This window comes from Schistocerca piceifrons, chromosome 1, assembly GCF_021461385.2.
Source record: "Schistocerca piceifrons isolate TAMUIC-IGC-003096 chromosome 1, iqSchPice1.1, whole genome shotgun sequence".
Taxonomy (NCBI): Eukaryota; Metazoa; Arthropoda; class Insecta; order Orthoptera; family Acrididae; genus Schistocerca; species Schistocerca piceifrons.
Window position 1 is genome coordinate 1,045,363,143 of NC_060138.1, and position 14,948 is coordinate 1,045,378,090.

The 14,948-nt window shown below is 39.6% G+C and overlaps 1 protein-coding gene across 1 annotated transcript in view; it reads left to right on the forward strand.

The window, feature by feature from the left end:
• LOC124731101 overlaps positions 1-12,236 on the forward strand; it is a 301,651-nt gene extending 289,415 nt beyond the window's left edge. Inside the window, exon 15 of the mRNA XM_047248509.1 lies at positions 11,719-12,236. Within this exon, the coding sequence (XP_047104465.1) occupies positions 11,719-11,954 (236 nt within the window). The 3' untranslated portion in view covers positions 11,955-12,236. The remainder of the gene's footprint in view (positions 1-11,718) is intronic.
• Positions 12,237-14,948: the final 2,712 nt, after the last annotated feature.

Sequence of the window (14,948 nt, forward strand, 5' to 3'; positions counted from 1 at the left end):
CTTTTTGTTGATTACAAATAAAATTGTAAAACTATTGTGCTCCTGAACATAAGTCTCTTTAATTTGTTCTGTCCAAAATGTGTCACAGTGTCAGTGCAATTTCAGCAGCAGAGTGAGTGCAAGCATTATTTCATGAGTTATTCTTTCACACAGATTTACAACTGGACAGCTAAAACAATGATCTTCTATCTCACATATTATGTACGAGGGTATTTCGGAAAGTAAAGATACACCGTACACCAGAGGAACAGAAGAGTTTTGGCGAACAAGTTGGCAACACTGGTGTTAACCTTGAACTGTTAGCTTTCTCCTCACGGTCGTTCGGCAGTTGAACGTTGCTTCTGGTTGGAGTAGGTAGTGTTTAGAATGACTGTGCCGATTCAGAATCCTCCCAAATGCAAAGTGCACTCCGTCATACATTTTCTTCATGCAAAAGGTCAGTGACCAGCGGATATTCACAAAGAAGTTGTTTCTGTTTATGAGAACATTATGAATTGACAAAATGTAACGAAATGGTGTCGTCATTTCTCTGAAGGTAGGACCGATGTTCATGACGAACAAGGAGCAGGTCGGCCATCTGTGATCTCTGATGCCCTTCTTTGGAGAACGGAGGAAGCAATTCATGTGAATAGACGTCTTACATTGAAAGAACTGCATCAGATCAGATCATACCGGACGTCTCAATGACAACTCTTTATGACATTGTGACTGTCAAGTTAGGGTACAGGAAATTGTGTGCGTGCTGGGTTCCAAAACTGTAAATGGAAGAACACAAAAAGAAAAGGATGGGCTTTGCACTCAACTTCCTCACATGCTATGCTGAAGCAGGTGATGAGTTCCTTGATCACATTGTGACAAGTGAGAAGACATGGGTTTATCACCATACACCTGAATTCAAGCAACAATAAATGCAATGGCGCCATTCGAATTCACCAAAAGCCAAGAAATGCAAAACATCGATTTCAGCAAAGAAAATCATGGCTTCTGTTTTTTGGGACAGACAAGGTATTCCTCTGTTGGAATTTATGCCTCCTGTAACGACAATTAATGCTGCTGCATATTGCGAGACTTTGAAATGTCTTCAAAGGGCAATTCAAAACAAATTCAGGGGAATGCTGACAAGTGGAGTCAGCTTGCTTCATGACAATGCTCAGCCTCATACAACGCTCGTAACCAAAGCACTACTCAAACAATTCAAATGAGACGTATTGGACCATCTGCCATGCAGCCCGAGCCTTGCTCCCACCAACTTCCATGTCCTCCGTTACCTGAAGTCACATCTTGGTGGAAAATCATTCCACGACGGTGAAGAGATTAAAGATGAAGTTGAAACGTGGTTCTGACAACAGGTGGCAACCTTCTATGACTGTGGGATACAAAAACTTGTGCACCGACTTAACAAATGTTTGGATAACGGGGGTGATTATATCGAAAAATAAGAAATAATCCAGTTAATAAGATGTAACTGACGTTTTCTAAATAAATGTTCTATTTAAGGATTGCGAGCCATTGTATCTTTACTTTTCGAAATGCCCTTGTACTAGACAGTCTCTTGTGAGACTGTCTGCATGTGAATGACCATTTCAAAAGAGGTGGAGCAGATAAAAAGAGCAATGTTGAAATACTTTTCAGTGGTTCATTATAATAATATTGATCTGATGGTTTCCTGTGATTGAAGGTATTAAGATGTTCTGACATTGTATACCTGTCAGTATACTAGGCTAACATCTTCCTGAGCTCTTTGTGGTCAAACGAGAAAGCTCCTCATGGAGAGATAACTTTTACAGAAGTTCAAAGATGTCTACACTACAGGAGGATATGATTGTGCTTTAGTTAATAAGCATTAGTGTAGTGCAGAATCAAATGCATTTTGGAAGTAGAGAATCAAGACGTCATGTGAGAAAAGCCCAAGTTAGGTTTTGCACGACCCTTGTTTTCGAATCTATGCCAAACCCCTGCCAATTGATTGAACATTGTGCATCTTTATTGTTATCCATCTTGTAGCTGAGTGTGACTTCTGCTTTTTTTTTTTTAATACAGGCAACAGTTTTTTGTTAAGGGGATCTACGATATATCAGGGATTAAAGAGGGGATAGCTTAGTCACAACTTCTGTGTAAGAACTAATAGGGATACCATTGAGCTCCAGAGCCTAATTCAATGTCACTAATTTCATCTGTTTGTTAACACCACTCCCACTGTTACATACATCATTCATTTTTGCAGTGGTGTGAAAATTAAAATTGTCTTATACTCCTGTATCTTCCTCTGTAAAGGACCATTTGAAAACAGAGACAAGCCCTTTTAGTTTTGCTTGGCCACCCTCAGTTCCATTTTCTGTGTCGACCATGAGTGCCCTGTGTTGTCCACGAGTGCCTGGACACAACTGTGGTGCTACTGACAGCTTTTATTTACAAATGACCAGAATTTATGTATTTATTTACTTTTTTTGGTAGATATTTTCTATATGCTGCTATTGTGATAGTTGAAAGCTTTACAGATCGCCCTTCTGACAGCCAAATATATTTTGTTTAGCATCTCCCCTCACACCAAACCACCTGCCCCCTCCTCTCTCCACAAAATATATTATGCGCCTGTCTTCTAACATGCATATCACTCTAGCAAAGATGAAAGTGTAATACAATGAGCAACATGATTAACAAGAGACGGAACTGGTAGTGCTACCTATCTGGCCAGATATAGTACTCAGCAATGAAAGAGTGCCCCCTCCCCAACATAGAATAAGCATAGGACATGGGTTCAGCCATTCCCCCCCCCCCCCCCCCCTCCCCCCCAACACACACACACACACACACACACACACACACACACACACACAAAATTTTGTGTCGCTACCATAAGATATTGATATGAGCAGCACAGAATACATTGACTTACCAGCTCACAACCAATCTTCTCTCTCCAGCAGGAAATATTGAGATTAGCAGCATGTATTCCATTAAGTCATTCTCACTCTTTGCAGTTTTGTACTTTGCTTTGGATGTATTCAACGGCAGATCTTGTCCATCCCATCATGAACTGTCCAGTTATGTATTTATGTATTCAGTTCTTGGTCAACTATTCTTTTGAATACTGTTGTCTGCCCTGCTAGTGTTCATTACACATTTGCCTATTCACTTTTACTATTATGGATCTCCTCTCCAACCATCCTGAAAGAATTGTTTGTTCCGTTACTGTCTTACCACTGTTAGGAGGCATACAGCCAGGGAAATCCGCGAAAAACCAAGGAAATTTTCCATCAAGGAGAAAACTGGGAAAATCCTGTTTTTTTTTTTTTTTTTTTTTTTTTTTTTTTTTTTTTTTTTTTTTTTTTTTCCCTGGGAATTTTTCGGTTTTTTTTTTCCAGTTAAATTTTTGTAATTTTGACTGATGAGAACTGACACTCCTTTACTTTAGCCCGCTACTGCAGAATAATACTGCAAGAGTAAAAGATAAATGAGAGGAAAAAACTCCAAAATAAAACTTAAATTGCAAAGAAAATGTACCATTTACAACAACTAAACACAGTGCACACACAAGTGTCTGCCAACAGCAAAATGTGTCAAAGACTTTAGGACGAAGACTATGCAGTACTTCATAACAAGAAGCTGCTTTTGATGAATGTGACGTCACAACTGTTTAAATTTGGTTCATTTGAACGATTGCCAGTGGGCTCGTGCTTCTGCACATCCGCAGAACTGAAGTCATGTATGAGCAGTGCTTTCTGCTTCTAGCTGCTTGAAGTGTGGCTATTAACTGCATAAGGAGTAACAGCAAGCTGCCAGATGCAGGCATAAATTTTTCTGGTGTGCCCAAGCTGCCAGATTCACACACATGCAGTGCAATCTCAGTTGTAGTCTACACGTGACCCATGTTTACATTTCGTGCTATTGCTATTTTCATTTACAGCTCTCACGCCAAATGAAAACAAAACGGATTTCTGTGGCTGATAGCTATCAAGTGAATTAAGATACATTCATGTAATTACGGAAGATTAAATTATGTTGTTGGTTTCAGTTTTCTGATTTTATTTTATTTCCACATTATTGGCAGTCGATTAATCGCCTTGCAGAGCAAAGAAGTTATTTTTGTTAATTTGTTAAGAAATTTGGCTTTTATTAATCTTTTCCACAGAGGCAGTCAATTTATTTGAAACAATGTGTTTCATTCCATACTGTTGGCTATTTTCAAATGTTCAGTGAATTTCATGTTCCGGCATGCCCAGTATTATGCCATAATAAAGAATCAAACACGAGATAATACAGTACTAGTACTCCAAGAAAACTGACATCCCGAAAACCACACGCAAACACTTTATATCAGGTAGGGGCCTACTTCATTGTGGATGTGGGCATACGAATGTGCGCTATAAGCCAAATCACGCATTTTAGTTTGGTTTACGAAATTCCGACATGCTTGGAGTATTCTTAATGCTATGTACATACCAAAATACCCAAATATTCACTGAAAGATGAATAAGCAGGCAAATTTGGTAAGTAGAATTGCAAAAAGTATTCTGTTTGAAATATATTAACAGCTTTAGCAGAATTTTATGGGTCTGCTGTCTGTGAAGCACAATATTTTTCATCACAAGACATGTTTCAATACTTGTTTGTCACCTCCTATGTTCTTGATGTTCTCTCTTAATTTGCATTGTTTACATCTTAAATCTACAGAATGCCATTCTTTGGCAAATTATAGACTGGTGGCACACCATGTTTGTACCATTGTAACACCTCACAAGGCTTTATATTACTACAGTTTCTTGACTTCACAAATGACCTTGTTATTTTTTCATACAGTTTGAAAAAAATAATGAAAGACTTACTGTTCTTAATTCTGAGAGGGAAAATCTATGTTGAAATCACCACACAACAAAATATTAAAACCAGGACTGCTGTCTTATTTTGCATTCCTTATCTAGATAGAATATGCTAAAACAAGTTGGCCTAAGTACAATAACCCTGTATGTCCCCTCAGAACATTATGCCGCACTGCTGCACGTGGTCCAAACAGAAATGCAACAAAAGGCATATGAGCAGAGCAGACACTAAGCAAGAGCTTCACACGTCATCGTAGCTGCATGCGCGCAATAACACTTGTTTTCTGTCACGCTCTGGCAAACCCTCCTACAAACCTAACATGTTGTGGGAAAATATTGCGAATGGTGGTATGAAAAGCATTACTTTCAAAGTAAATGTACTTTTATGCAACATGAATCGTGTTCCATGTGAGAATGTGCAATGAATCTTTTAAAATCACAGAGTGTTCGACTCTCATTCAAAATTTAACACTTTGAGACCAGCCACTTCGAAAAATTTTGGGCCCAGAATTTATTTAAAATTCTTCACACTTGTGTTCAATATATCTTAAAAGGGCAATACATGCAAAAAAGATTGGTATTATATATGAAAGCTTAGGTTCTCTTGTAGCTATACTCGATGCATGTTAATTTAAACCATTAACTTTTCCTACTTCTGTGATCACACTACTTAGCAGTGATGTTGCTACTGGCTGACTACATCCTGTGCTCTGAATATCTGCTGTCATTAGCTGGTGAAATCACATGACGTGAACTATGATTGATTGCCAAAAGCGCATCACAGTCTCGATTTCAGTCGTTTGGAAACTAATGTACTGTGTTTGGTGGAATTCGTACTTATGCTTTCATAACACAGAAATGTGCATTGTACATGTTGCTGGGCATTAAAGATCTTTCCAGTATGCATTGTTTTAATTGCTGGGTTTCATTTCCTAAAGTGCTGGTAAGTTCTACACCAGTATATAAAACATTTACTATTCAAAAGGTTGATAAGCTTTACAGTTCCAAGGAAAAGTATACTGTCACTTACCACAGAAAATGTGTATTTTCACCCAGGAAAAAGTGTATTTTTAACCAGGAACTCCAGGCAAAATCTGGGAATGTTTTTTCCTTGTCCGCGTATACACCCTAACTGAAACTTCCTGGCAGATTAAAACTGTGTGCCGGACCGAGACTCGAACTCGAGTCTCGGTCCGGCACACAGTTTTAATCTGCCAGGAAGTTTCATATCACCACACACTCTGCTGTGGAGTGAAAATTTCATTCTAGGAACACCCTAACTGCATTAGCTCCTGGGGTTCCTGGCATGGGGGAGCTGCCTCTCACCACAGATGAGCTATAAGGTTCCATATTTAATTGGCATTCAGAGTGATGTCTCATGGCGTGATGAAGGCTGCCGGCTACTGCACTGTAAGAAGAGGAGGAGGAGGAGGAGGAGGAAGAAGAAGAAATGTATAGTTTCTGGTCATAATAGTTTCATGTGGCTCAATTGTCTAGTGCGTCTTTCAATTAGATGCCACTTGTGTCCATATGGACAACATTTACTTGATCCGTAAAGATGTGTAGGCAGTACAAAACGCACAAACCTCAGAATGGAAAATGATAGGTCACAACGATGTCAATAGTGTCTCGGAGTAAGCAGAGAAACATTGGCACAGCAGAAAGCAGTGAAGATGAAACGGACACTCTTGATAACACATCAACAGCCTGCACTGCAAGTTCTGGCCTTGAGCACTAGATGGCATTTGTATTGTTTTCATGGCAGCAGTTGATGTGAATTTGTCATAAATCAACCAATTTGCATGAAATATTTACAAATTACATGCACAAGCCTTTCTCATAACAGTCTACCTATTAGTAAAAACTGCATCAAAATCCATACCTATCAGTAAAAATGGTATCAAAATCCATACATTACTTCCTGAAATTAGCCTGAACATTCAGACAATAGTGAGCATATATGTGGACATTATTGTTACTCAGGTATGATGCTACTTTCTTGAAGACTTTGGAAAATGATGTGTGTAATGACACGAATTGGTCAAATAAATTGACTGCCTCTGTGGAAAAGTAACAGTAGCATATTTCAGTCTCGCTGTTAAAAATGCCTTGAGTTATTAATGCATTATATACACTCCTGGAAATGGAAAAAAGAACACATTGACACCGGTGTGTCAGACCCACCATACTTGCTCCGGACACTGCGAGAGGGCTGTACAAGCAATGATCACACGCACGGCACAGCGGACACACCAGGAACCGCGGTGTTGGCCGTCGAATGGCGCTAGCTGCGCAGCATTTGTGCACCGCCGCCGTCAGTGTCAGCCAGTTTGCCGTGGCATACGGAGCTCCATCGCAGTCTTTAACACTGGTAGCATGCCGCGACAGCGTGGACGTGAACCGTATGTGCAGTTGACGGACTTTGAGCGAGGGCGTATAGTGGGCATGCGGGAGGCCGGGTGGACGTACCGCCGAATTGCTCAACACGTGGGGCGTGAGGTCTCCACAGTACATCGATGTTGTCGCCAGTGGTCGGCGGAAGGTGCACGTGCCCGTCGACCTGGGACCGGACCGCAGCGACGCACGGATGCACGCCAAGACCGTAGGATCCTACGCAGTGCCGTAGGGGACCGCACCGCCACTTCCCAGCAAATTAGGGACACTGTTGCTCCTGGGGTATCGGCGAGGACCATTCGCAACCGTCTCCATGAAGCTGGGCTACGGTCCCGCACACCATTAGGCCGTCTTCCGCTCACGCCCCAACATCGTGCAGCCCGCCTCCAGTGGTGTCGCGACAGGCGTGAATGGAGGGACGAATGGAGACGTGTCGTCTTCAGGAGGGACGAATGGAGACGTGTCGTCTTCAGCGATGAGAGTCGCTTCTGCCTTGGTGCCAATGATGGTCGTATGCGTGTTTGGCGCCGTGCAGGTGAGCGCCACAATCAGGACTGCATACGACCGAGGCACACAGGGCCAACACCCGGCATCATGGTGTGGGGAGCGATCTCCTACACTGGCCGTACACCACTGGTGATCGTCGAGGGGACACTGAATAGTGCACGGTACATCCAAACCGTCATCGAACCCATCGTTCTACCATTCCTAGACTGGCAAGGGAACTTGCTGTTCCAACAGGACAATGCACGTCCGCATGTATCCCGTGCCACCCAACGTGCTCTAGAAGGTGTAAGTCAACTACCCTGGCCAGCAAGATCTCCAGATCTGTCCCCCATTGAGCATGTTTGGGACTGGATGAAGCGTCGTCTCACGCGGTCTGCACGTCCAGCACGAACGCTGGTCCAACTGAGGCGCCAGGTGGAAATGGCATGGCAAGCCGTTCCACAGGACTACATCCAGCATCTCTACGATCGTCTCCATGGGAGAATAGCAGCCTGCATTGCTGCGAAAGGTGGATATACACTGTACTAGTGCCGACATTGTGCATGCTCTGTTGCCTGTGTCTATGTGCCTGTGGTTCTGTCAGTGTGATCATGTGATGTATCTGACCCCAGGAATGTGTCAATAAAGTTTCCCCTTCCTGGGACAATGAATTCACGGTGTTCTTATTTCAATTTCCAGGACTGTATTTCAGAAAAGACAGCACTTGTTATATGGGAATAAGTCTTCAGTATTCTGTTGGGGTCGTCATCAAATCCGGATGAGCTTTTATTTTTGAGAGAATATATTCTGAATTTCAGAGGTGGAAGTGGTTAAGACATCCATATGATTGAATTTTATGTCCGCAGCTTTTTCAACATGCTGCTTGGAATTTCCTATTGAACTTCTTGTTTCTATATGTTCTGCTGAATTTGAGAAGTGATTATTAAATGTACCTGCTACTTATGACAAATCATTTGTGATCTTTTTATTTAAATCAATTGTGAGTATGAAATATTAGTGACATTACAAAAAAGACTCTGTTGTGTCTGTGAAATGAAACTCTTCTGTTCACAGACAAATGAAGAGTGGAAATGAAAAATATTCTAAGTGCCAAATCTCATATTTGTCAGGAGAATAATAATTAAAAAAAACAATAAATCTCTTTCTGTGCATCACTTAATTCTATCCAAAAAAGTGAGAAGGTATTCTGATACCACAGAACTATACTGCCCACCTCATCACCACAAAAACTTACTTATTAAGAACATTGTAAGTGCCATATCAGGAAACTAATTGGTTCTAAGTGCAAAATGAAAAGAAGAGTTACGGTCTCAAGTGCTTTTAAACGTAGCAATAGCAGTACATTTTCCATAATGTGCAATACCAAGGGGGTTACTTGGTGCCCATCACAAAAAAATTTCCAAAATGTATACATTGAGTGGAGGGGTACTTTATGGATACTACAAAAAAATTAAAAATTACGAATTTCATTAGCTGTCATTGATTTTCATTCACTACAAACCAAGTTTTACAAATACGTGAGAAGGGTTCTGAACCTCACAATAGTCATGTGACCTTTGTTGCAAAAAGTCACATTCACTACAAAGACTTCAATTTTTGGGTTTATTTTAACAGAAAAATTTAAAACGGTTACAGACTCTTGTACATGAAATCATCAAAAACAATAAATATTTTTTTCAGCTTTTTAAAATGTAAAGTACAAGACTGGATTACAATATTTTCAAAAGGTGGCTGCAAAGTAACCCCCCTCCAACCGGTATTGCAAGGGTTAATACAGAGGCACTACATTTTATTTTATACCAATAAAAGTACAGCAGTAATATTTTAAGTGGTAGAACTGTGCCAACAAAAACCATTTCATATTTTAAAATTTTTTATGAGAGAACAACATAATTAAATTCAAGAAAAAAAAATCTCTCATTATTGAATGCTGTTTCATAGACGACTCCATTTTAGGGATCAGGTAATGCAAATTGTTTTTGTGAAAGTCCCTGTGCCGTTGAGGAAGGAATGGCAACATTATCAACAGGTCTTTCTGGTTTGCAATTGATAAAACGTGGCTGGTCGTTCAGATGTCATTTATCTGCAAGGTCTTTCCTCTGTTGAATATATTGACAGTCTACTCTTCTGTTACAGAATGAGAAATTTTATATAGCTATTTGATGAATGTGAGACACTTCAGTCGTACTGCATTTTGAGTTCTTGCATGGTTGCATTGACTAAATGTTTCAGTAACATCTTTAAACCCAAAGAAGTCAGTTGTATGCATTGGATTTACACATAATGGGTTAATAGCTTTAGCTGACTGTCTAGTCTTGTGTAAACCTTGCAGAACAAAGCCATTTCTTACCTGTCCTCATTTCTCTATAATTGCAGAATCTCTGTTGCAGCTCAAAAAGCTGTGCCCACTCACCAAAAACTTGTGTGTTATCCCTTCAAACCATTCAAGTCGTAAGTGTTTTCGAATATGTAGCACTTTTTGCCTTAGCTGATGGGTTTCCTCTTTCACAACTGTGATTTGCTCCCATGTAAACATACAGAATTTTTTGAAATGTGCTTGTGTTATGAGGGCATGTCTTGTTTTAAAATTTTTTGGTTAGTCTGGATGAAATGACATTTTGTGTAGTGAAGGAGAAATATAAATATTAGACTGTGCACGCAGCTGTCTACCTCCAAGAGGCAAAGAAAAGCAACCATTGTGCTAACTAAATCAGACACAAGAACATCTGATTTCCAGAGTGCATTTATGTAAAACAGCTGATGATCACAAAACCACTTCAGGCCTTAACTTGTAAAAATGACAGCGAAAAATTGTTACTGAAATTCTGGTTTTGTCTTTCAGAAATTCTGTTTCTTGTAAACGTATAATCCTTCATTTCTTGCTTCCAAAAATGTTGTCTGCCCACTGCTGTCTCACTGGCTCTGTAGAACCAGCAGCTAGGACACTGTTGTTCTTTTCCCATTGTACCTTACATCGAGGGTTGACTATATTGCTCTACAAAGCACGTAAGCACTCCACTGACCCCTATCTGGACTTTTACCATGTCATACAGAAATTTATGCTTTTGTTGAGTAAATGTCCAATTTAAAGTCAGTTAAATTCTGATTACAAATGGATTCAAGCAAACTCCTGTTTAGATGTGGTAGATGTTCAGAAAATGCCAAGGTACATGGTATACGTTTCCATGGTTGGTAACATGATGAAATTTGCTGTCCGCCCACCATTCCCCTTCCAACGTACATCTACATTCTCAGGCAAGCTGATGTTGCTGTTCCCCCTTCATCCCTTCCAGATTGTTCAAAATAAATGTACATGTGAACTGAATTACAAATTTTCATTTGTAAAGGTAAAAATGTTGATCTCAGCAGTAGTAGTTTAATTTGCTCATATACTGCTTTCCCATATTTTTCAAATGGCAAATTTGGGGGAAAAACTCGCCTTATGATTGGGTAAATATGTTATATTTGTCTCTCATATTTAAAACTTTTGCAGTTATTATTTGTATCTTTGTTGCACTCATACTCAAATGTTAGTTTGTATTTGAGTGTTTTCTGTGTTTTTCTATGTTAAGCCTCTGTTCTTTCTTTCAGTCTGCTTCTGCTAACCATAACTTTCACTTTTGCTCCATAATTAATAACTCTAAATGAGACTCTAAATGGAATGGTTGTTTATTAAACTTTGTACATAGTTCATTGATTCTTTGAATCAATCTCTTGCATCTGTCAGATGTGTAACAATATTCCCTCCATTCAAGTTAAGCAGCAACGCATTGATAACCTCCTGTTTAACTTTGTAGAAGATTAAGTATTTGATAACAGATGTCTGAGATCATGTTAGGGTTTTGGTTTATTGAGAAGTAGCTATTTTTTTATTTCTTATAGCAATTTTGTCTTTTGTAACTTTCACTAATATAAATATTATTGGAAGCTGTTATAAAAGTAGTTTATATAAGTTTTGTAATGTTAAAAGCTAAAAAGAAATTGGGGCTTTTTTCAGTCACAAAGACACTGAAGATGAAAGCTGCTTTAAATCTAGCCCGACAAGCAGCTCACCATTTTCCAGAAGTAGCTCCAGCACTTTTTGAATGGGTTCCAGAAGGAGAACTGCCAGATGAATTCTGGAAACAAATGAGTGACATTCTTTCAGTGAAACCACACAGTTACTGGACAACATTCTTATCAACATGTGAAGAAAATAGTGATGAAATGTGTGTTGGTGCTCTAAACAATTGAACATTGTTCTTTTTATTGTGTGCGGGATTAATATATAAGGATTGCATTATACTGTTGTTTGCAGTTTTTATAATGACATTTGTCCGGCGACACTGATTAAATGGTACAAAACTTGAATAATTTCTTATCTGTAAGAAAAGAAAGAAATAGATGTTGTATTTTGTTGTGTACAAATGAAAATTAAATTTTTAAAGCAGTTCTGCTGCAGGATATTAATATATGTGCACTGTCTGTGTTAAAACAACAAATATGTTATGTATTGTCATGTATTGTGTGTGCCATGAGAAATCCTTTGTTCATTAATGTTTAATACATTCATAAAATACTCACTTTGCATCGTTAGTTTAATTTTTTGATTTTCTCATGTGTTTATCTGAAATAAGCAATATTCAAGGAGATTATTGGAATTTGACTTTTGGTGAGTTATAATTTTCAACATAAGATAAACGTGGAGAATATCCTTTCAAGAATTTTATAATTTTTTCTTCCTTATCTTAGAATGTACAAAATGACCAAATTAGCCCTGGTAAAATGGTAAGGAGGTCAGCTGTTGACTATTCTTTCCTTTGTCATCAACTGATAGGTCGTGTACCTTCCGATACTTGAATGGATGCATGTCCATCTCATGCAGAACATTCCACACATAGGCTTTCGGGGTATATAGTTCATTGAGTATGGATTGCATTCTGGTGCTGGGGTTGCCCTCAACTTGCTGTAACACGGCTTCCTCATGTTGAACTGTTTGCACACTGCGAAGTCTACCAGTTTCCCATTGCTCTGGTATAAGGGATCCTGTTTCACTTAAGTGGCCATCAAGTCTTCGAAATGTGATGGCATTTGGTAATCTCCTCTCTCAAATTTATTCTCCATACAGGTGCCTTGCTGGTCGACCAATGCATCCTGCCTCCCCATAAATGAGGTGCATGTCAGCTAACTCAGTGAGAGTGTAATCAGACATCAAAGAGCCCGTAAATGTCAATAATGTAAACACAAAATTAACATAAACAGTAATAATATTCAGGGACATGGACACTGCTGTCAGTAATGAAAACATACCCTTCATAACAGTAAGATGTAACTATATTGCAAATCAGATTCCGAGGTCAATGTTTTGTCACATAACAAAAGTGTTTTTTCTTGTCTCCTCTAATAAATACGAATTTCTAAGTTTTTATTTGCACCTTGTATGTCGTGCTTCTTCCAAGTTTCTCAGTGATTGTTTGTTGCTCCCACAGGTCTTTCTAAACAGTTCATTAGATCCCTGGTGTCAGATATCATGTACGACAGGAAATGAGGGCTGCAGCCAGTGTTGTTTCATGTAACACAGCACTGCAGAAGGGATATAGCAGATGCAAGATCAGGGAAGGGTTAATTGCTCAGTGGTCGATTGCCACCCCACAGCATCCACTCCCTTGGTATATGGTCACACTAAAAGCAATTTTGTACAAGGAATGGAACCAATATTGTTATTCTCCCAAACTTCAGAAGATAGTTGGCCATCAACATGAGTATGTTGGTCCTGCTGACGGATATGGGATTTATAGTTGCCTTGAAAACACATTTATGGCTTCCTTACAGCAGGCGTATGTCGCAGTATAAAACCCCCTCTCTCCCCACCCCTTCCAAGTCATTAGTCAACTTTTTTAAGTTCATTTGTTTTGTTGCTTGAACTCTTCCAAATTATTGGCAGTGCATACACACATGGTGCACCCTCCCTTGGCATAGGTTTTGCTATCTAAATCTGGGTTAGTTATGTCTATCAGAATGAAATTTTTCACTCAGCAGTTGAAAGTGCACTCATTATGAAACTTCCTGGCAGATTCAAACTGTTCCAGACTGAGATTCAAACTCATGACCTTTTGCGGTCAAGTGCTCTACCAACTGAGCTACCCAAGAATGACTCATGACCTGTTCTCACAGCTTTACTTCCACCAATACCTCATCTTCCACCTTCCAAACTTCACAGAAGTTCTATGAAAGTTTCGGGGGACTAGCACTCCTGGAAGAAAGGAGCCCAGGCTGTGGCTAAGCCATGTCTCCGAAATATCCTGCAAGAGCCAGAGTTCCTGACTTCAAGTCTCTGTCGGTCACATAGTTTTAATCTGTGAGGAAATTTCATATCAGTGCACACTCCATTGCAGAGTGGAAATTTCATTCTGGAAACACCCACAGGCTATGGATATTCTCCGCAATTTTCTTTCTTCCAGGAAGGCTAATCCCGCAAGTTTTGCAGGGGAACTTCAGTAAATTTTGGAAGGTTGGAGACAAGATACTGATGGAAGTACAGAAAAAGATGTGAGGACAGGTAGTCAGTCAGTAGAGCAATAGTCCGCGAAAGGCAAAGATCCCAAGTTCGAGTTTTGGGCCAGCACACAGGTTTGATTTGCTGAGAAGTATCAGTTGTGTCTTTGTTTTTGTACTGTGGCTAAGTAAAGATACCCCCCCCCCCCCCCACCCCACCTCGCTCTTTCAGTACATGGTGAGTAGCAGTGTAATAATGTGGTTTCACAGGGTGTTCTAAACCAACAGAAAAAAAACCATGTAATATTTTTAAGTGCTGTATATGTGAAAGTGATGCTGAGGGAATTAGATTAGGAAATGAGGCACTTAAAGTAGTAAAGGAGTTTTGCTATTTGGGGAGCAAAATAGCTGATGATGGTCGAAGTAGAGAGGATATAAAATGTAGGCTGGCAATGGCAAGGAAAGCGTTTCTGAAGAAGAGAAATTTGTTAACATCCAGTATTGATTTAAGTGTCAGGAAGTCATTTCTGAAAGTATTCGTATGGAGTGTAGCCATGTATGGAAGTGAAACATGGACGATAAATAGTTTGGACAAGAAGAGAATAGAAGCTTTTGAAATGTGGTGCTACAGAAGAATGCTAAAGATTAGATGGGTAGATCACATAACTAATGAGGAAGTACTGAATAGAATTGTGGAGAAAAGGAGTTTGTGGCACAACTTGACAAGAAGAAGGGACCGGTTGGTAGGACATG